Source organism: Spodoptera frugiperda, chromosome 28, assembly GCF_023101765.2.
Source record: "Spodoptera frugiperda isolate SF20-4 chromosome 28, AGI-APGP_CSIRO_Sfru_2.0, whole genome shotgun sequence".
In the NCBI taxonomy this organism is placed as follows: domain Eukaryota; kingdom Metazoa; phylum Arthropoda; class Insecta; order Lepidoptera; family Noctuidae; genus Spodoptera; species Spodoptera frugiperda.
The window spans coordinates 5,970,868-5,991,479 of NC_064239.1; the positions used below are offsets into that span (position 1 = coordinate 5,970,868).

The window sequence follows — 20,612 nt, forward strand, 5'->3', positions numbered from 1 at the left end:
GTAGCCGTGCCAGTGAAACGCGAACATTATTCGAAACGATCAATTAACTACTTCTATAGATATAGAAATGTTACAAGCGACGCTAATACTAACTTAGTTGTGCAACGTTTCCAAATACAAAATTAATTTATGATTGTTACATAATTACTGAGCTTATGTAATCAATTAGTGTGAATGTGGCAGTACTAATAACATTTTATGTTTATTATGCTATTGTTACCTTGCCTAAAACTCAAAAATATAGGTGTTAAGACGACTTTTCAGGTGGTGTAGAAGCGAATTTAAGACTCGTGCCGCATACCGATAAATCACAATAAAGTCATAGATAACGTACCGTACCTGTTCTATCTCAACTCAGTGTGCATGATCATGATGTTACAATAATATCGTGTTAGTTAGTTAGTTATTTCAATTTCAAATAATATAGTAACTATAATGCTTAGTGAGCCATACGCTAACCTGGATGACAGGTAGGCAAGATGATGCGTAATATATGGCGAATTCGATTCCCGCACCACACAACCAACTCTTTGTGTGTTCCACAATTTTTTGGTCTGAATTTAGGTAGATTTAGGTAGGTATAGGAATTATTTATATGAACACTAGCAAACCCGGCGAACTCCGCCATCAATGATTTTCCCTGTTTTCCCGCTTTTCTCTTGAATTTTTTCTGAATTTTCTTTACTACAAACCTCACGAAGCTCGAGACCTTTCCAACGAATGCAAAACCATGGAAATCGGTTAGTGCGTTCTGGAGTTATAGCGTCAGGAAGGAAAACCCGACTTATTTTTATATAATTGATTATATTGATTCGGTTCCATTATATATAGGTACTATACACATACATAGGTGTGTAGGCGTTACACCTATACCTATACCTACAGGAGTCCTGTGAACTTATGAAAAAATGATTTTGGTTGGAGCATATAACTATAATTATTTTTGTTTATCTAATTTTGTCATTTTGAACTGTATTTTATAGCATTAGGCAGACGATGACGATACGTGCTCAGGAATCACCTGATGAATCGACTAACAGGCTATATATGGTGCGAAACGAGGGGAACTGCGAAACCATCTATCTACCTCCCCCATCTGCGTAGCAGCCATGCTACGGTGAACCTTTGTACCCTTACAAACACAACCAGATCCCACGGTTCGAAGCAGAATTTGGAACAGTGTGGTTTTTAGTCAGCAAGAGTTTGGCTCCCTCTCACCACTCCTAGGACAGGAGGAATTATTTTAAGTTTTTTTTTTAAACGTTGCCCCACATTAGGATTTTCTCCTGTGTCGTGGGTGCATTTACAAACATACAAGTTCACATGCACATTACACCTAGACTCGAAACAACAATTTGTGGATCACACAAAGATTTTCACTCCACAACAAAAAATCTAAAAATTAAACCGGCAATCGATAGTTCATGCTTTTTAAATTTTTAGATATTTTAACAAGATCATCTAGATTTTGAAATAGTTACCCACACACTTCAATGAACAGACCAGCCCGTTCGAGATTTTATTAGTACGGTAGGTACATACTACACTAATACAGGTCAAGGCCAGACCTACCCGCATCCAATAATCGATACGCAACTACTAAGGGACTTATTGAGAGAGGTTATGTATGTATATTTCTAGTAATAAACTGTTCTTTTTTTTTTTGAGGGGGGAAATCATCCAATGACTTCTCCCACCTTGGCCGAGGCGAGAGGGAGTGTCAGACTCTTACTGACTAAAAACCACCCCGTTCCTTCTCCTGCTTTTCGAGCCGGAGCCCCGGTAACTAGGTAGTCCGTAGCTCCGGAAAGATTGGTCTTGTTCTTGACATCTAGAATAGGTATGTAATTTTTAACAGAGGGTGGTAAGCATGAAGTGCACCGCAGCCGAAAATAGCAATGCCGTGTAATGAACATTATTAAATTATTAAGTAGGTTCTAGGAATACAGACAGTAATGTTGGTTACATAAGATCTTTACCTACTGGAGCAAAGATGAGATGAGAGAATAAACTATTATTAACCACAGTACTATTGCAGATAGATACCTGATTGAGACTCATCCAAAACAATATTTACAGTAACTGCATACTACTGCAACAAAGCAGTGAACTATGTAGGTAGTTGAATAAGATTAAAAAATAAGTACATAATTTATTATAATGCTGATGAATACCTATATAATACGAGTGATCTGATAATAAATAAAAAACAACATGATTATGTAAGATTTTGTTTATTTGCTATGTGTTTCATAAATGTATCAAAAGGATCATCTTGAATATTACTATCAGAATTTCTTCTCCCATATTCTTGAACAAGTTTCATATGTTCTTCAAGATTATCTATCTCATTTGTTTCAGAGTCAAAGTATCTGTCTTCAGCATCCTGCGAAACTTGCTGGAGATCATCATACTGCTCGTTATTATCAATACTTTGATAATCAATATCCTCATCTCTACCCTCTATGAAACTAGAAAACATTTCTTGTAAAAATTCCTCTCTTAAAAGTCTTCTTTCTGGGGCAGTAATCATACTTTGCTTTCTAGGTTCAGGCATATAACTTGGTCTTGTATCTGGAGTATCAAATGCACCCCATTGCTTTGTTTTCTTTTCTTTGCCACTTTCACTGGTATTACTTTTATTTTCAGTGTTTGTTATTTTCATAGACTCCATGTCTTCCTCAAGCATTTGTTCATTTTTCATTTCTCTCATTTCATTGCGATCAACTGTTTCCAAGATCATACTCAAAAATGTAAGGTTCTCATTGTCCACACCATCTCGCTCCCTAATTTCTTCATCAGTCAAGTACTGGCCAACAAGTTGTTCATAAAGTAATGGATTTCTGTACATCATTTGTTTTTCACTAAAGTAATCTGTTTCGTTTTGAAGTTTCTGTAATGCGATATATCGTCGGTTGCGAACTCTTTTATATTTGCTTTTTTCAGAATGGTAAGTTTTTAAATGTTTAATACATTCGCGGTAACTGTCATCAGCACAGGATTGCAAATTTTCAAAGTAACCAACATGATGTGGAGCAAGATATTTTCCGAACTGCAACAGAAAATCAGTCGGCGACCGTTTGTAAATTTCGCAAGCCATTTTAATTTTTTCACTAGTTCGTACTTCAGACTCATTTACGTGCGCATTTTTGAAAGAAATTTTAGCACATCTTACTAAATAATCGATAATATCATTAATTGGATCGACATCAACTTCTGTAATTTCTTCTTCATCATATTCTGTTGTTTTGCTTTTGTCAGTTGACACTGAATCCATTTTAATCCAAAAAGATTTATAGTTGCCTTTTGGATTATTTTGGTTCCGATTAGTTTTAGACTTACAAGATCAGAAATGCCCTTTCGTAGCAAACATCAGCAGTCTAAATGCAGTAAAGGTTTTTTTTAGTTTCTCTGTTTAGGTATCCAATTTACATTATATTTTATTTGCAATGGCGCAATTCATCCAACGAGCAGTCAGCAACCACATCAATCAATGTCAAATAAATGTCAATCATGTCACTGTCGAGTCCATACCACAGACAAAAAATGATATGTTTTTTAAAATCATAAACTCACATATTACCTCCCAAATATTTTGTTAAAGACCGATTTGATTTAGTTTAATTGCATTAATAAAAACGCATAAAATAGTAAGTAAAATACTCTGTCACACTATGTTTTTGCAGTCTTGCAAAATTATTTATAAGATAACATGTTGATCTTGCTTGCTGTTGGGTGTGTCGGATGATGAATGGCCAACTTTATGGGAGAACTATTTTCATAGTCATTACTCCACTCTAGTTATTTGACAGATTTGGTCGTTTTGCTTTTGCTTGCCACCTGACACTTGACAGTACATTATTCACCATAACGCTGTGATTAAAACTTGTAAATAAATAGATGTTCTTATAAAAAGTCCCGACTTTAAATAAGTCCCCTGACAGTTCAGAATTTAATTTAATCTGTTCCATTATTGTGCATGAAGTGAATAATAACAACGAAATGTTTTCAAATCGTATAAGACAAAAACTACATCTGAAACAGTGGTGGTGATAAAAGTTTTTATCTAAATAAAGATAATTAAAAATGCAGTGGCGATGGGAATTTATGTGCGGTCCTCAGGGACTAAGACCATGGAACGACGTAACAAAAGACTTTGGACAATGCTTCCAGGAATTATTTATTCAAATACCAGTCTTTTTTATTATTGCCATCATATCAGGTTTTTATGTAGGATATAGAAAAGATTGGGTGGTACGCGAAAAGGCTCAAGAAAGGGCAATAGTACTTCGAAGTTTTGTCGTGTTAGCGTTAGTGTTTATCCCCATTATAGAGTTATATGTTGTGATTACCAAACCTAACTCTGTTTTATATCCTGTAAACTACTTTACTGCTGGTGCATCATGTCTCGCGTGGTTGTTTCACTTCGGCTATGTGTTGGCACTGAAACACAGATTGGGACAAAGTGCTCGAGGACCCACTTCTCAGCTGTTAATGTGGAGCTTAGCAGTATTTGTGAATGTGGTTGCGCTGCGGAGCAGTATAATAACTGGGAGCACTATGAGTTTCAACATTGCTACCATGTGCTGCCACATACTGTATTTCATGACACTTCTCCCATCAAGTAACTCAAGGCCCACATTCTATTCACCATGTCTAGTCGGTTCACAACATACACATGTAAGTTGACAACTTCAATAAATATTTATTAATGTTTATTTATTGTTTACACACAATTATTACACCATTACAGAAACTAAACCAGTGTCATAAATAAGCATTTGAGTTAATTAGGTAACAAACAAATATTTTAGCTTGCAATAATAATAAAATTATAATATGTAATATCTATAATAAGTAACTTGATGTTTTTTGAGTTTTCATCTTAAAGATTCAGATTGGAATTTACCTATTCATGTTAATGGTGGTAAATTTGTCAACAGAGTGAGTACACCCCCCTGCTGCCACACATGGATGAAGGTATACTGGGGACTGCTATGCAAGGAGCTGGTTGTCTATCAAGGCTAGCATTCTCATGGGTTGACCCACTACTACAGAAAGGTTAGTTATAAACTAGTAATGAAGAAAAACTGAATTATTCTTTTGTTGTACTTTTGTGACTCATCTTTTGTTCTGGCTTAAGGTTTTGTTTATATTATATTAATATTAATATGTAATATAACTCCAATACTTTGAATGATTTGAACAGTTGCAATAGAATAATTGGGTTTTAAGATATTTGGGAAAGGAGAAGGAAAAGTATAAGGAAAGTATTTGTTTTTATTTAATTTTAGTAACTCATAGTTATATTCTTTGTTATTTTGTAGGATTCGAAAATAAACTAAATGATCCAGAGGAACTGTTTGATGTGCCAGCCAAGTATTGTTGTTCTTATGTGGGAGCACGGATAGATAGAGCACTAATTGGTAATGTTGACAACTACCAGCAGTATGAAGAAGTGCCACATGAACCCTTCATAGGATCAGGTAAATGTGAACAATAATGTAAATGTCTTTGTTTAGGTCTGTAAATAATCTATGAATGTTATCTCATTATTCATTCATAGATATCTTTCACTTTGATAGTGTACATTGTAAATTATATTTAAGTAGATTATTTGTGGTTTGTATTTTCCTAATAATTGCTCCCCTTGTCGCTACATGCTAGCGGCCGTTTCAGGGGCCCATTAATTGAGTTTGCGAGTCACCCCCTGCCTGTTTATCCGTATTTTTCAATATTGGTCAGGGGCAGAGGCCATGGTATTCCATAGTTACCATATTTACCAGTCCATTAGCCACCCACACCCATAACCCAATCATTTTCCTCCATATTGCACAATAGTCCTGCATCAGCCGGGGATTGTCCTTTGGTGTACTTCCATAGTGCATACAGGGATAATCGCCGGCTGATGTCCCATTACATTTAGATTAAAATTGTTCAACGGGCCTCTGCGAGTTGGCTTCGGCCCCTCGTACGCCTTCCAAAGGTCCGGGACCCTGTGGTCCCGTGATTATGTAAAGAACATACATAATAATAAAACAATGAAAAGTATATAATTATGTCATTAATAATTATTTGCAGGATATGGTGCAACAGGAGAAACGGCGCCACAAGCGTCTACCCCGGTGACGCCTACAACACGGGTACTAGTCCGTTCCCCGCGCCGCCAGAATGTGACACTATTGCGGGCTTTGCATTCATGTTTTGGCATACAATTCTACAGTATTGGTATACTCAAATTAGTTTCCGACATGGCAGGATTTGCTGGTCCAATCCTTCTCAATTATCTTATCAAATTCGTTGAAGATGAAAGTATTGATCAACATTTAGGGTAAGTATTGTTCAAACTAATAGAATTTTTCAATTAATGTTAATATCATGTACATTTTCATTGTTTATTTTATTGCAGTTACGTGTATGCTGGATCTCTACTAGGCGCTACTTTGATATCTGCCCTGTTTAATGTGCACTTTAACTGGCTCATGTCAATTGTGGGTCTGAAGATGCGCGGCGCTATTGTTGCCACTATACTGAGGAAGACGCTAAGTGTCACTTCCACAGAACTGAATAACGTGTTCTCTATTGGTGAGATCACTAACTTCATGTCGACTGATACGGACAGAATTGTAAATTCGTGTCCAAGTTTTCATGCATTGTGGAGTATACCTTTACAGGTACGAAACATAAATAGCATACTTTTAACTGGAAATACTATAACCTTATTGTGTAATTGACGTGACATGTCTGTTGTAATTGCAGCTCTTCATAACATTATTCCTTCTGTACCAACAAGTCGGAATATCGTTCCTGGCTGGTGTGGCATTCTCTGTTATTCTGATACCAATTAACAAAATCATTGCCAATAAAATTGGACAACTCAGCACGGAAATGATGAAACACAAGGACTCTCGTGTCAGCTTAATAAGTGACCTGCTGAAGGGTATAAGAACAGTCAAGGTTCATGTTTGGGAAGACTACTTCATAAATCGAGTGTCAGGTTAGTAATGTTAATTGAATCTTCTAAAATCAAATCAGCTAATAGAGTTTAAATTGAATTTCATACTTGACGTACTAGAAATAATGGCGATCATATGTATGTTAATCTAACTTGTAATTTTAGAGGCGCGAGGTCAAGAATTACGATATCTGCGCGGCCGCAAGTATCTGGACGCGATATGTGTGGTCCTATGGGCGACTACGCCAGTGCTCGTAGCCGCCTTCACACTAGGCACACACTCGCTTAGAGGACTACCTCTTGATGCGCCTACAGTACGTATTTGGTATATTTTACTGCTAATAATGTTCGTTTATAAAATTTATATGATAATAATATGTGTAAAGTAGTTTCAAATTTGTTAGTAACCCTGTTTTTTATTGCATTTTAGGTTTTCACCACAGTAGCTCTAATCAACATGTTAATCGCACCACTGAATGCCTTCCCATGGGTATTGAACGGGCTGACGGAGGCATGGGTGTCTATAAAACGTATACAAAAGTTGTTGGATGTGAGTAACCCCAAATTATTTCTTACTCATCTATACTAATATTATAAAGCTGAGTTTGTTTGTTTGATTGTTTGTTTGTTTGTTTGAACGCGCTAATCTCCGGAACTACTGGTCCGATTTGAATAATTCTTTTTGTGTTGGATAGTCCATTTATCGAGGAAGGCTATAGGCTATAAAACATCACGCTATGACTAATAGGAGCCGAGCAGAGCGGGTGAAACCGCGCGGAAGTAGCTAGTACTACATATACATATTTCATGTGTTATAATTATGTTTTATTTATAAACGTTCACATTTAGCTTCCAGATATGGACGCCGAACTTTACTATGACCGTCTCAATAAGAACCATGATGAAGATAAAGTAATAATATTCAAGAACGCCACATTCTCGTGGGCTAAACCTTCAAAGAGGAAGAGGCCACCAAAGAAATCTAAGAAAAATAAGGGGAAGTCTAAAAAGAGACTGTCTAGGGGCAATATTCAAAGGCGGGATTCAACATCTTCATCTGAGCAGTTGATCCAGGATGAGCCTTTCATGTTGAAAGATATTTCTTTAGAAATTGGTAACGAAGAGTTAATCGGAGTGACTGGCGCCGTCGGCAGTGGGAAAACCTCACTACTACATGCTATCATTGGTGATATGATTAAGAAAAGCGGTTACTTACAAATACCTGAGAATCTCACCAGTAAGTACCAAAATTAAATAGGAAACTTGACATCAAGAACTTAACAGACACAATTTTAATTTATAATTTAATTTATTTAAGGTTTTGGATACGTGTCCCAGAAGCCCTGGCTAATACGTGGTACAATCCGCGATAATATACTGTTCGGCAAACCATATGAAGAAGCTAAGTTCAGAAATGTAGTTGATGCCTGTGCACTTACCGGTAATTATAATATCCTGTTTATTTTATCTCTCTAACATTTTAAAATTATTATTCTGTACAAGCTAATATGTTTTTGTTTATTTACTTAAAATAGAGGACTTAAACATTATCGGATGGAACGCCTACGTGGGCGAAGGTGGTTGTACGTTGAGCGGTGGACAGCGGGCGCGCATTGCACTGGCGCGGGCAGTGTACCAGGATAAACAAGGTACAGATAAATAATCACTTGAACTTTTCAATAATGTGTGGATAATGTATTGTAATTTAGATCTTTTCTATTTTTACACATATTTCAACTCTAGATTTTTAGTGAAGATGCACTAGTAACTCCTCCACTCCACTTCTCCTATTTTTTATGATTAGAATACTATGTAATCTAGGATTAATCCTAAAGTCCGACCAATCACCCGGCGCAACTCTAAAACACATGTTATTTCTGTAAATTTATGGTCCCAGAATAAAGAAAATAAATGAGTATGGCCGGCCATTGGTATACAAGATACTATGTTTGCAGTGTACCTGCTGGACGATGTACTGGCCGGCGTGGACGGGGCGGTGGCGGCGCACATAATGCAGCGCTGCATACTGGGCCTGCTGCGACACACCACGCGGATATTCGTGGCGCACTCTCCCAGGCATCTCGCGCGCACCTCGTACACTCTGCTCATGGAGGACGGCCGCATACTACGGCAAGGTAAGGTACACCTATAAGCAATAAGTAGACTACATTGCATGTTTTTTCAAGATTTTTGAATATAAGTAACAGTGACCTATGGATGTGTCATATAATGTTGTCATAAAATATCTATAGGTCCCCCTGAAACTGTACTAAATGAAATCGAAGAGTTTCTGCCGAGTGAGTCGGAGTCCCTGGGAGAAGAACCGCCGCGGGCACCGGAACCCGAACAGGATAACAACGATACAGTCAGCAGGAACAGCTTGGATGACGAGGTTTGATGACTTACATATCTATCTATTTAGTATTGCTATATTTAGCCCAAAATATAAATAAAATAATTCCATATTTTACTGCTTTCGACAGGAATCAATGTCGCAGGGAACTGTTGGCTGGTGGGTCATTGGCTTGTACCTACGGTCGGTGGGAGCGTTCCTCTCAGTCACTATTATACTTTCCTTAGTTCTCATGCAACTATCACAAAACTTTACCTTCCTTTGGCTAACGTACTGGGTCAAGAACAGGACTAAAAACTCAACCACACTCGAAGATACCGAGTTTCTAGAACATCCCACGGAAAAGACAAACATTCTGGATCATGGAGTCTTGGCTATAGACAACGTTATACATACCATCATAAATGCAACAAGAATGCTTCTAGAAAATAAAAATGTTGAAAATACGACTTCCCAGCAAGGGCCACCAGTGGAACAACTGCTACAAGACTTGAAAGCAAATGTGACGCCGACTTACACAGATAATTTTTATTTGGAAGTATATTTTGGATTGGCGGGACTAAATTTAGTGTTCACGATAATGCGAGCCTTCCTGTTCGCTTATGGCGGCGTGAAAGCAGCTACAAGAATTCACAAGGTCCTACTTAAAGTCATTATCAAAGTGAGTATACATTTTTTCTACTTTAATATTGTAAAAAAATACTTTATCAAACTCAAATACCTACTTCTTGTTAAATATTTATGTTTCAGGCGAAAGTGAAGTTCTTCGATATAACACCACTGGGTCGTATCGTGAACAGATTCTCATCAGATACTTACACAGTGGATGACTCGTTGCCATTTATATTGAACATTTTGTTAGCTCAAACATTTTCATTAATTGGTGAGTATCGTAATTTTGGTATTATGTAATAATGACTTTATTACAAAATTAAGATTATGTAGAAAACTTGATTGCTGTTTACGAGGGGTAATGGCGAAGTAACGTGTGTGGTGTTGTTCCAGGCGCGGTGGCGGTGACGCTGTACGGGCTGCCGTGGCTGGTGGTGTGCGTGGTGCCGCTGACCTTCGTGTACTACCGCCTGCAGCGCCTCTACCGCGTCACCTCGCGACAACTCAAGCGGCTGCAGAGCGTCACGCTCTCGCCCGTCTACACGCACTTCAGTGACACGCTAGATGGTAACTTTCTTCTAACTTTATTTCTAATAGTCAAATCTGCTTTTTTATGAAACCTGACCATTCGTAGATAACCTAAAATACGTAATCGTGATAAGTGCGTGCGTGTGGATATCATGTAAGCAGTGTTAAGTGTCGCGTGGGCTGGTACAGGGCAGCAGACGGTGCGCGCGCTGGGCGCGGGCGGCGCGTGGTGCGCGCGCGGCGCGGAGCTGGTGGAGGCGTGGCAGCGCGCGGCGCTGGGCGCGGGCGCGGCCGCCGCCTGGCTGGCGCTGCGCCTGCAGGCCGCCGCCGCCGCCGTCGTGGCCGCCGCCGCGCTGCTCGCCGTGCTGCAGCGGACCGTGCACGCCGCCGACCCAGGTCTGATACCCTGCCTATCAACATCCATATACACCTTCACCACCCATATGCTTCGATATCATTACCACCTTCCTTTTAAATTATTCGAGCGTATTGAACGCTCTTCGTCATTGCTACTCCTCAATCTAACTAATTCTGTAAAATTATATTAGTGATACTTTGTACTATTTACGAAAGTACTGAAGACCATTACAAGCAGGAAATTCGTGTCTGGTTATTTAAGTCAATATTTCTGCTACTTTGTGCAGGACTCATCGGTCTCGCCATTTCCTACGCGTTGTCAATGACGTCCATGCTGAGCAACTTGCTAAACTCGTTTACGGAAACTGAACGAGAAATGATAGCCGTGGAGCGCGTCGGCGAGTACATCAAGACGGTATGTACGCGATGTAAAGATGATCTGTCCTACAAATACCTACTATCTGTATGTAAATCTTTATCATAATTGTTGCAGGTGGAAAGTGAACCTATAGACGGTGACTCCCCGCCATACGGCTGGCCTTCACAAGGTGTTATAGAATTTGAAGATGTTTTCCTGAAATATAGGTAGGTATTGTTCAGTAGCTAGTTTCGTAATACCTAACTAATGGCTATTTTCTCGGTATTCGCCACTATGCACTTGATAAGTTAAGATTTTTTTAGTTATTTTATTACTAAGTGTAATATTTTATTTACAGCGGTCGTGAGAATGGTGTTATGGCCTTGAATGGCGTGTCATTCTCGACGCATCCTGGCGAGAAGCTTGGCGTGGTGGGTCGCACGGGAGCAGGGAAGAGCTCTCTCCTCACTGCACTGCTTCGCCTTGCACCACTCGCCCGAGGACGGATTTTAATTGATGGAGTCGACATCTCGAAACTGCACTTACACTCACTCAGGTATATTACGTAAATATGTATAATTACAAATAATGTTATTCGACTACTTCAAAATCCTATAAGGCTTGTATATTGGTATGCTGGTTAGCTAGGATATGAGATCTCAATAAGAAGAAAATTAATATAAATTTGTAACGTAAACCGTGTGTTATGATGATTGCAGGTCCCGTATAGGCGTGATCCCGCAGGAGCCGTTCATATTCTCGGGCAGCCTGCGCGACAACGTGGACCCGCTGGGCCAGTACCTGGACGCGGAGCTGTGGCGCGCGCTGGACGCGTGCGGCGCGCGCGACCTCGTGCACGCGCGCGGCGGACTGCACGCGCCCGCCGCGCAGGCACTGCTGTCGCGCGGCCACGCGCAGCTACTCTGTGTAGTCAGGGCCTTACTGCACCGACCGAAGGTACACTATTCAACGACTTTCCGATTTACATATTATATCATTTATATATAAAAAAAAATTTGCTTGTTAATCCTTAAAGAATCTTTGATGCTTTTCAGTATCTTTTTTCCTGTATGTGTATTATTTTTCTATGGACACATTTTGGACTAGGTTGGATTATTATGAAGTAGAATAAAAAAGGATGATATTGATAGTTGTTTTCTTGATCATCAGATACTGCTAGTAGACGAGGCGACGGCTAACTTGGACAACGAAGCGGAGCGTCAGATCCTGGACGCCATCCGCTGCTCGTTCGGAGGGTCGAGCGTGGTACTGGTGGCGCACCGCCTGGCCGGCGTGCTGCAGTGCGCGCGCGTGCTCGTGCTGGCGGCGGGCCGCGCCGCCGACCTGCGCGCGCCCGACGACGCGCTGGCAGACCACTCCTCGCACCTCTACCAGCTCGTCTACGGCTCGTAGGCTGCACACTCCCGACACGACATTAAGGCATGGAGCAACTAGCATCTAACATTCACGTGTCGCCTAGTTGCTGTAGTAAGACTGAAAGACCATCCAGAAACGAAATGTACAAGGGTGAATGCATTTTTTGTACCAAAATATATCATTATTTATGTCTAAAACTATTACATCGGTTTGTGTTCTATTACTTAAGTCCCAAAATGTGTTTTGACAAAACACTGTTTGTTGTCGGAATCAAAAATTTCACTGCAAGTGCTATTTTTGTTTCTTAAGCAATGTAATTGTTTATAAGTAAATGCGTATTATTGACTCGGACTGAAAGAAAATTAAAATGTGTACTGTTAATATTTAGATAAGTGAGGTACACACATTCCTATTGTTTTCAAAATTTTCATCCATGTTCTTCCCTGAAAACTTCTAAATCATCTAAACTGGATGAATGTAATTATTAAGTTTATATCTATAAATAATACTACAATAATGATAAAAACTTGCCAATTCTTATGAATTTGTTTCTGTATAATTGACAGATTGATATGTAAATGTTTTGACTGATCAAAAAGGTTAGACATATTGATTGCTGTGCCGATATTTCTTTTATTTTCTATGAAGTATTCCTTTTATTTTAAGTATAAGTAAGATAAAAGAAATTATTTTTATAATTAATGCATGACTAAAGGTAGACTGAACGTATTTGATAAAATGTCAAATAAATTGAAGAATAAGAGGATTAGAATATTTGCTATGTATAAAATACCTTGTGGTTAAAATGGAATGTATATTTGTGACATGGTAAATAACAATATCTTCGCCTCGGCAGGGTCTCAGGGTCAGTTGCGATACGTAATCAGCCGTAGTGGGCTGAAGAAAGCGCCCGAAACTTGATTTTTCTGCGAACAATTACTAATTTATATAAAAGTCATTACTCATTGCTAGTACTCTTCCCAGCTAGATTATAAGCAGTCAGTCACGCATACTATGCTATGTTTAATTAAATAAGGCTGTATTAAAACAAAATGCTATACACGATAAGTTAAGATGACCTTTTCGTGTTTAAAAGCATATCAAATGAGTAACAATAGAAGATAAAGTCGAGTTTTGTGATATTGTACCTTAGACTTATGTATATAATTTTCAATTTAATAATGTTTTACCTAATTAGTTATTTTATAGATACATAAATTATTGTCCTTGTTAATTTTTTTGCAAAGTCATATTGTTATGATCTTAAATTACGTGTATAATCTTGAAGTATAATAAGTATTAAATGATTTTTCGATTAAATGGAATTACATAAAAACACATCGCTCTTTTTATTGATTGCGTGTCGCGTGATCATTATGACATACTATTTAAATTCCACGTACGGATTTCTAATTTGTGGTTGACTGTACTACGATGTTTTCAATATTGGGCAAAAACAACTCATACAGAGAAGGATTATACTTGCTTAAGGTGGATAGGCAATTTAAAACTTTTAATTTATTTTGCACTTTCATGCTTACGACATTTTCCTTCATCGTAAGTAAGGGGGTGCTAAATAAGTAAATACATAATACTCTAATAATATCATAAAACGTCATGAATACTTCTTACAAGATTTGATTTTTCCGCACTTTCTTGAGAAATTGGGTCAGGGTGCTTGTTTATATTCCGTACCTACGTACGGAATAAAAAGAAAAATAAACATTTTGTTTCCCGGGGTAGACACGGGATAGTCAATGTTTTTGCAGTACATATAAGCAGTTGTTCCTGAACGTACTGGCAACCTCTTCTCTCCTTTAGGAACTCGAAATAAACAAATATTAAGAATCGCAATAATGTTTAAATTCAGCAACACGTTGCCTAACCTAGGAATTTAGGTTTGATCCCTATCAAACAAAGTAGACGAAATGGTAAAATTCTACCTCTTTTAAATACCACAAATTCGACTACTCCATACCATATTCTTTCAGTGTACTATTAGAGCCTTTGCTACTTCCCATTATGTGAAAGTCGAAATGTCAACTGTCACACTCAATCAATCAATGTCATTTCGTTGTCAGTTGTGTATTTTGGATACAAAATAATTTGAGGTTGTTTTTTCTTTATTTATTTAGATAAAAATACTTTATTTATACAAAATATGTCTTCAAACCTGACATGGTTAAAAGTTTTCACAATATACGTGCCCTAATTGTTTTAACGTCGGAGAAGCCTCAAGTCTTTTACAATGGACAACGTAACAGAAAAATTGTTTCAGTGTTTTGGTCATCGAAAGTTCAAAAGTGAACTTCAGGAACGTGCAATTAGAGCAATAGCAAGAGGTAAGATCTATAAGCTTAGATATATTTTATCTAAAGTTTGAAGGACTTATCTAGATAAATAGGTGGCGTAAATTATTTAAACGCAATATGTTTCATTCTTTGCAAATTCTGCATACACTGAGCTACCAAAATAGCTACCAGATCCAGAATAGATTTGCTTACCCATATGTCTTTTAGAATAGTTCTAACATTGTTTTAATTTAATTTCAGGAGTACACGATGTTTATGTTTCAATGCCCACAGGCTCTGGAAAGTCTCTATGCTTCCAGTTGCCTGCAATGTTGCAGGACAATAAAGTGGCGATTGTGTTCTCCCCACTGTTGGCTCTCATCAAAGATCAAATTGATCACCTCTCTAAAATAAAAATTAATGCTGAATCTATTAATTCTAAAATGACATCAAAAGATAGAGAGAGAGTTCTTAATGATTTAAGAAGCATGAAACCAAACACTAGATTTTTATATGTAACACCTGAACAGGCTGCTACAGGTACATTTAAATCTCTGATGGAGCATCTTGTGAAATATAAAAAGCTGTCATATGTTGTTGTTGATGAAGCTCATTGTGTCAGTGAATGGGGCCATGACTTTAGACCAGATTACTTAAAACTAGGTAATCTCCGAGAACAATATAAAAGTGTACCATGGGTTGCCCTTACAGCTACTGCAAGTGCTGAAGTGGCAAAGGATATATTATCTAATCTCAAGCTGTTATTACCTGTGGCACAATATAAAACACCAAGTTTCAGAAGAAATTTATTCTATGATGTGATTTATCAAAACTGCATAGATGATGAAGTGGGCCACTTAACGGAATTCTTGAAAAAAAGTTTAAAAGAAGAAAATGAAAATGTCAAACCTGTAAGATTAAAAAAAAGTATTTTTCAGTTCAGTCACCTGTCCTCACATATTACCTAATAACTATATTATGTTTTATTACAGAAAGATAAAAATGCTGCTATAGTTTATTGTCGAACTCGAGAACAAACTGAAGATTTAGCCAATATGTTGAGTAAAAGAGGTTTAATGTCTTTAGCTTATCATGGAGGTAAGCAGTTTAAAATGTGCTTAATATAAAAAAGGAGGTATACAAAACATATGAATTGTACTACCTACATTAAAAAAAAAAATGTTTCCTGATTTGATAACTTTTAAACTTGTATGTAATGCATGTCTATAATACAACATATCAGTGTGATAAAGTTATTGTAAATACATTTAGTAATCATGCAAACATTTTTTTCACAGGGTAGGTAACATAAATTTTAAAATCATCAGGCTTTGTCAGGTCTAAAAAAACAATAACTTATTTTCATATTCAGTGTCTAAGGGTTAGTCTGAGGATCTGTTTAGTGGTCTAGTATTTATATTATCTTAAAAATGTCTTCTGAAAATTCTAGGTATGAAATCTTCAGAACGTATATCAGTTCAAGAAAAATGGTCACAGGGCGAAGTACCTTGCGTGTGTGCAACGGTGTCGTTTGGCATGGGAGTGGATAAAGCGAGCGTGCGCGCCGTTGCCCACTGGGGTATCGCCCAAAATGTCGCCGCGTATTATCAAGTAAGAAACTTTTGCTATTCCAATATTGTGTTTTAAAAATATCTACCTATTTAATTATAATAATTGTACCTATTACTTCTTGCTGCAAACTTAAAATTGATACAAATATTTTTCGTATGTCCTACACAACAGTGTCATGTAAATGTGTCTATAGCTACCTCAATGTTTAAACAACAGGAATCTGGTAGAGCTGGTCGAGACGGCAAGCCAGCTTTTTGCCGTATTTACTACTGCCGCAGTGAACGCAATGCTGTTGATTTCTTACTCAAAAGTGAAGTAGGGCGCTCTAAAACACCTGAGCAAAAAAATAGGTGTAAGGTCGCCTACAAAAGCTTTGAAGTTATGGTGAAATATTGCGAAGATATCAAGTAAGTTATTGTACATATTCATTAATGACTGTCATAAAAAAATTATACACTATATATTCTTAATGATGTTTAGGTGTCGTCATAAGGTTTTTGCTGAGTATTTCGGTGAGGAGATTCCGAAGTGTGGCGGGCGATGCGACGTGTGCAGCGACGAGCGCAGCGTGCGGCGCGCCCTGGACCAGCACCAGCGCCGCGCCTCGTCGGCACAGCTACGCTCCGGCGGACTCGTTGTTAACCAGGACGTGTCAGACCTCTACGGGGAAGGCCGACTGGGACAGAAAAAGTAAACGTTTTTATTACTATTTCATAAAAAATATCTATGTCACTTTGTGATTGATAACTACCAGTTATTTGATTACATAACAATTAGATACTCACTACTCAGTAATTGAGTTTTCATATTTTACTGGCATTTTAGGGAAGTTGAGTCATATTATGGAGGAGACAGTGGTGATTCCGATGGTGAAAGTAACCGTCGTAGAATTGCGCAGGAAACGAAATCTCTTATAATGCAAGAATTTGCTAATAGGAAAAAGCGAACTGAAGATAAAAAATCTAGTAATGATGCGGAATCTGCCAAACATTCGAAATGTAAAGCTGCTGAAAGTACACCCAATAAAGTAAGTATGGGATAAAATATGTAAAACCTCATTTGTTGTTTTTACTTCAAACCTATAAACGTCGTAAGAACTTCGTCGTTTGACAACTTATATTTTTTATATGGTTGCTCATTACGTACGTCATTCTAATCAATTTACAGTTATCTAATTCATTATTCTATTTAGGTATTTACTGTAACTTTAATTGGAAAATAATATTTGTTTTAGGTTAATGGGTTAACAGTAGCGAGCCGAGATGGCTATCTCGTATTACTTACCGATGCCTTAAATAATAATTTTCATAGCACTAAGGACATTGACCACTTCGACAAGCCGCTTTCCAAAAACGACATAGAGCAGTGCGCTATAGAACTGGAGTACGAAGCATTCTCGTGTAGTACGGTCATAAGTTTGTACAGGCGAGCGATGTCCAAGTTGGTGAGAAATTAATTCTAAAAATCCTTAATTTCAGCTTCAACGTGCAATTTTAACAATACAATAATCACTATTTTCAGATATCTTCCGTAAAAGCATGCAAGGACCATATTTATCCACAGTTAAAAGAGTTTGAGCCGAAAAAAAATAACACACTCAGGGAATTTGTTAAAGAATATGAGCAACAGAGAGCAAAAAACGGTTTTATTACTGCATCACAATTAGGTAAGTTTTTGCACTCTAAACAGTGTTATATGTACTGGTAACACAAGTGGCTTCTGTAAATTTTTAACTGTATCACTGTTTTAACACATTTTAGTTTTTTCAGAACTGGAAAATAAAAAAGAAATTCAATTATCTAAATCCGATAAAGAAACAAAACGAAAAGCAAACTCTTTTAAGAGAGACCTTATGACACAGACAAAACTAAAAAGCTTCTTTGTTAAATCATCAAAGGAATCTTCTAACAATAGTCCTAATGAAAGTGATGATGATGCAAATGGTCTCGTTATTGATGAAAATAGTGGAGACAGAAGAAACAGTGAAATCAACGATTCGAACACAAACAGTAATGATACTACACTTAAGTTAAAAGAAATCAATGATGAAGTTGCCAACACTGATGACAATCAAACTATAGGTGTCCAAGGCGAACCAGCAGACGTTGACAAACACTCGTCCGATCATGAATCTGATACCTTCGTGATTAATATTACATTAAAGGGTATACCAAAAACCAATAAAGAAAACGTTAAAGACAATGAAACGGATGAACAAGATACTACTAAAAAAATTGAAAAAGTAAAAAATGACCCTAAAGTGCCAATGAAAACCGATCGTAAAACGAATAAAGGTAAATCTCCATCAAAAAGGAAAATTAAAGCCCTGTTTGGGGAATCTTCCGATAGCGATAGCGAAACTAGGCCATCTAAAAAAATTAAGACAAGCCACAGCAAAAGCAATCATATAAAAAAACCGTCTACGAAAAATAGTGTCAAGGAATCAAACAATCAAGTTCCTAAGACAAATGGCACTTCTGTGGAACCTGCGTCATTATTTGGGCAATCAGATGATGAGTCTGAAAAAGAATTAGTAATCGACGACGGTACTGATTATAACATTAACAAAAGTGCAGAAGAAACTTTAGTACTTAGCAATGTTAACGATGAGAATGATGAGACGAAAAGCAATCAGGACTCTACTATTGAAGAAAATAAATCTAACAGTTCTGGAGGGTCGCTTCAAGTCGATAGTGAAGATATGAACTTGAATAAAGCTCGTAAACTAAGCCTAGAAGCAGACGCAATAATGCAAAAACTATTGAAGTTTAAAGATCTGCCACCTGAACCTGAACTCCCTGAAAATGAATCAAATATTGAGAAAGACCTGGAGGAAAAATTACTGTCCTCTTCAGCACCACCTAAAATTAAGGAAAAATATGAATCTAAACACAAACTTAGCTTAAGTAAAAAAAATAAAATTGAACGAAAGACAAAGGAGGCCTCAAGGGAAAAACACAAAAACGAGAAATCACATCACAAAGAAAGTAAACACAAGATCAAAAGTGATGTGACTAAAGATAACCAAGCTACTACAAAAAAGGCCGAAAAGGTAGATCTTGCCAGTCTTGTGGTTAAACTGCTTATGCCATATTATAAAAAGAAGAAAATAAGCAGTCGTGACCTATTTAAGACTACTGCACGACATATTGTTCATCAATTGCTGGCAATACAAGTGACAGGTGAGTGATAAGATTTTATTAGAAGTCTACAATGAAAGTTATTTATTTTGTAGATCCACTTATATTTAGCTAATCTACTTACAACTTAAAAATTAGGCCACGTTTAGCGACAAAAATAATGTTTAATGACTCAAAAATGTATATTTTTTATTTCAGAAGAAGCAGCTATTGATCTGTTGTTAAAGAAAGCTTTTGGGAAAGAATTTAAAATAGAAAACGAAAGTGACTTAGTAGTTAAGTTAAATTTGAACAATGTTGTATAATTTAATAATTTATTAAGTTTGAAATCCTTACAATAATATTGTTATTCTTGTACACATGCATAATTAATTTAAAATAAATGCTCATATTGCGTGTTTTTAATTGAGGTTTATCTTTTAGCAAACGCCTTTATCTTCAACTTCTTACACGTGTATTTCATAGGAATGGAGTGAACCTAAGCGTATATTCTCTGGAGAGCTATGCTAGCTATGTTCTTGATAGGCAGAGGCAATAGTCGCTGCGGCTCAACTTGTTCAGGGTATTCCATTCTGCAGATTGACCACATGTATTTCTCGAATAAAGCCTCTGTTATAATTGTTATTTATTTTATACTACTCGTAGCTGATGCTAGCGACTGCGCTCGCATGGATTACGGACTTTGTTACTAGTAAAAAAAAGTAGCTTAAGTTACTCCCTAGTATATCAGCTACCTGCTAATAAAAGTACCCTTAAAATCGGATCGATTTGCCAGAACAAACAGACAGACAAAAATTGTAAAAACTATAATAATAATGTATGTATCGTATTTATATTCTTATGCATGTAGTAATGTACTATTACAAAGAAATTTAATTTAGTACCTACTACAAAGACACACTCCAATTTTATTTCCTACTTCCTATAGCAGCCAATATGTTACAATAAGTAACAAAATAGCAATGATGTTTTTAAATATTCTTTTTTTATCGGGAAGGAAACACATTAACAACATAATACATTTAACTAGCATGTATACAGCTAGAGGATTTAAATAAAACAGTTTAGT

At 37.1% G+C, this 20,612-nt stretch overlaps 3 protein-coding genes across 4 annotated transcripts; 2 read left to right on the plus strand and 1 right to left on the minus strand.

The window, feature by feature from the left end:
• Positions 1-2,217: 2,217 nt before the first annotated feature.
• Positions 2,218-3,496, minus strand: LOC118264899 (coiled-coil domain-containing protein 97). Its single transcript, XM_035577539.2, has one exon. It carries the CDS (start codon positions 3,275-3,277, stop codon positions 2,219-2,221), a length of 1,059 nt encoding a protein of 352 aa, XP_035433432.2. The 5' UTR covers positions 3,278-3,496; the 3' UTR covers position 2,218.
• Positions 3,497-3,834: 338 nt separating this feature from the next.
• On the plus strand, positions 3,835-13,876 carry LOC118264894 (uncharacterized). 2 transcript variants are annotated; one of them, XM_035577535.2, is made up of 22 exons: positions 3,835-4,680; positions 4,944-5,061; positions 5,328-5,486; positions 6,082-6,331; positions 6,410-6,674; positions 6,760-6,997; positions 7,121-7,269; positions 7,386-7,505; positions 7,805-8,192; positions 8,274-8,396; positions 8,491-8,604; positions 8,911-9,090; positions 9,208-9,347; positions 9,439-9,969; positions 10,059-10,191; positions 10,314-10,487; positions 10,638-10,844; positions 11,093-11,220; positions 11,299-11,390; positions 11,522-11,719; positions 11,883-12,120; positions 12,334-13,876. In XM_035577535.2, exons 1-22 carry the CDS (start codon positions 4,087-4,089, stop codon positions 12,574-12,576), a joined length of 4,782 nt encoding a protein of 1,593 aa, XP_035433428.2. In that variant the 5' UTR covers positions 3,835-4,086; the 3' UTR covers positions 12,577-13,876. The 2 variants fall into 2 exon arrangements, with proteins under 2 accessions (XP_035433428.2, XP_050562138.1); XM_050706181.1 differs by having other exon boundaries at positions 11,883-12,012; positions 13,116-13,876.
• A 717-nt stretch (positions 13,877-14,593) lies between these two features.
• On the plus strand, positions 14,594-19,948 carry LOC118265310 (ATP-dependent DNA helicase Q5). The gene is made up of 11 exons (XM_035578120.2): positions 14,594-14,882; positions 15,093-15,742; positions 15,824-15,929; positions 16,282-16,442; positions 16,620-16,810; positions 16,884-17,093; positions 17,229-17,430; positions 17,638-17,847; positions 17,925-18,069; positions 18,173-19,585; positions 19,742-19,948. The coding sequence occupies exons 1-11, from the start codon at positions 14,789-14,791 to the stop codon at positions 19,846-19,848; spliced, it is 3,489 nt and encodes a 1,162-aa protein (XP_035434013.2). The 5' UTR covers positions 14,594-14,788; the 3' UTR covers positions 19,849-19,948.
• The last annotated feature ends 664 nt before the right edge of the window (positions 19,949-20,612 follow it).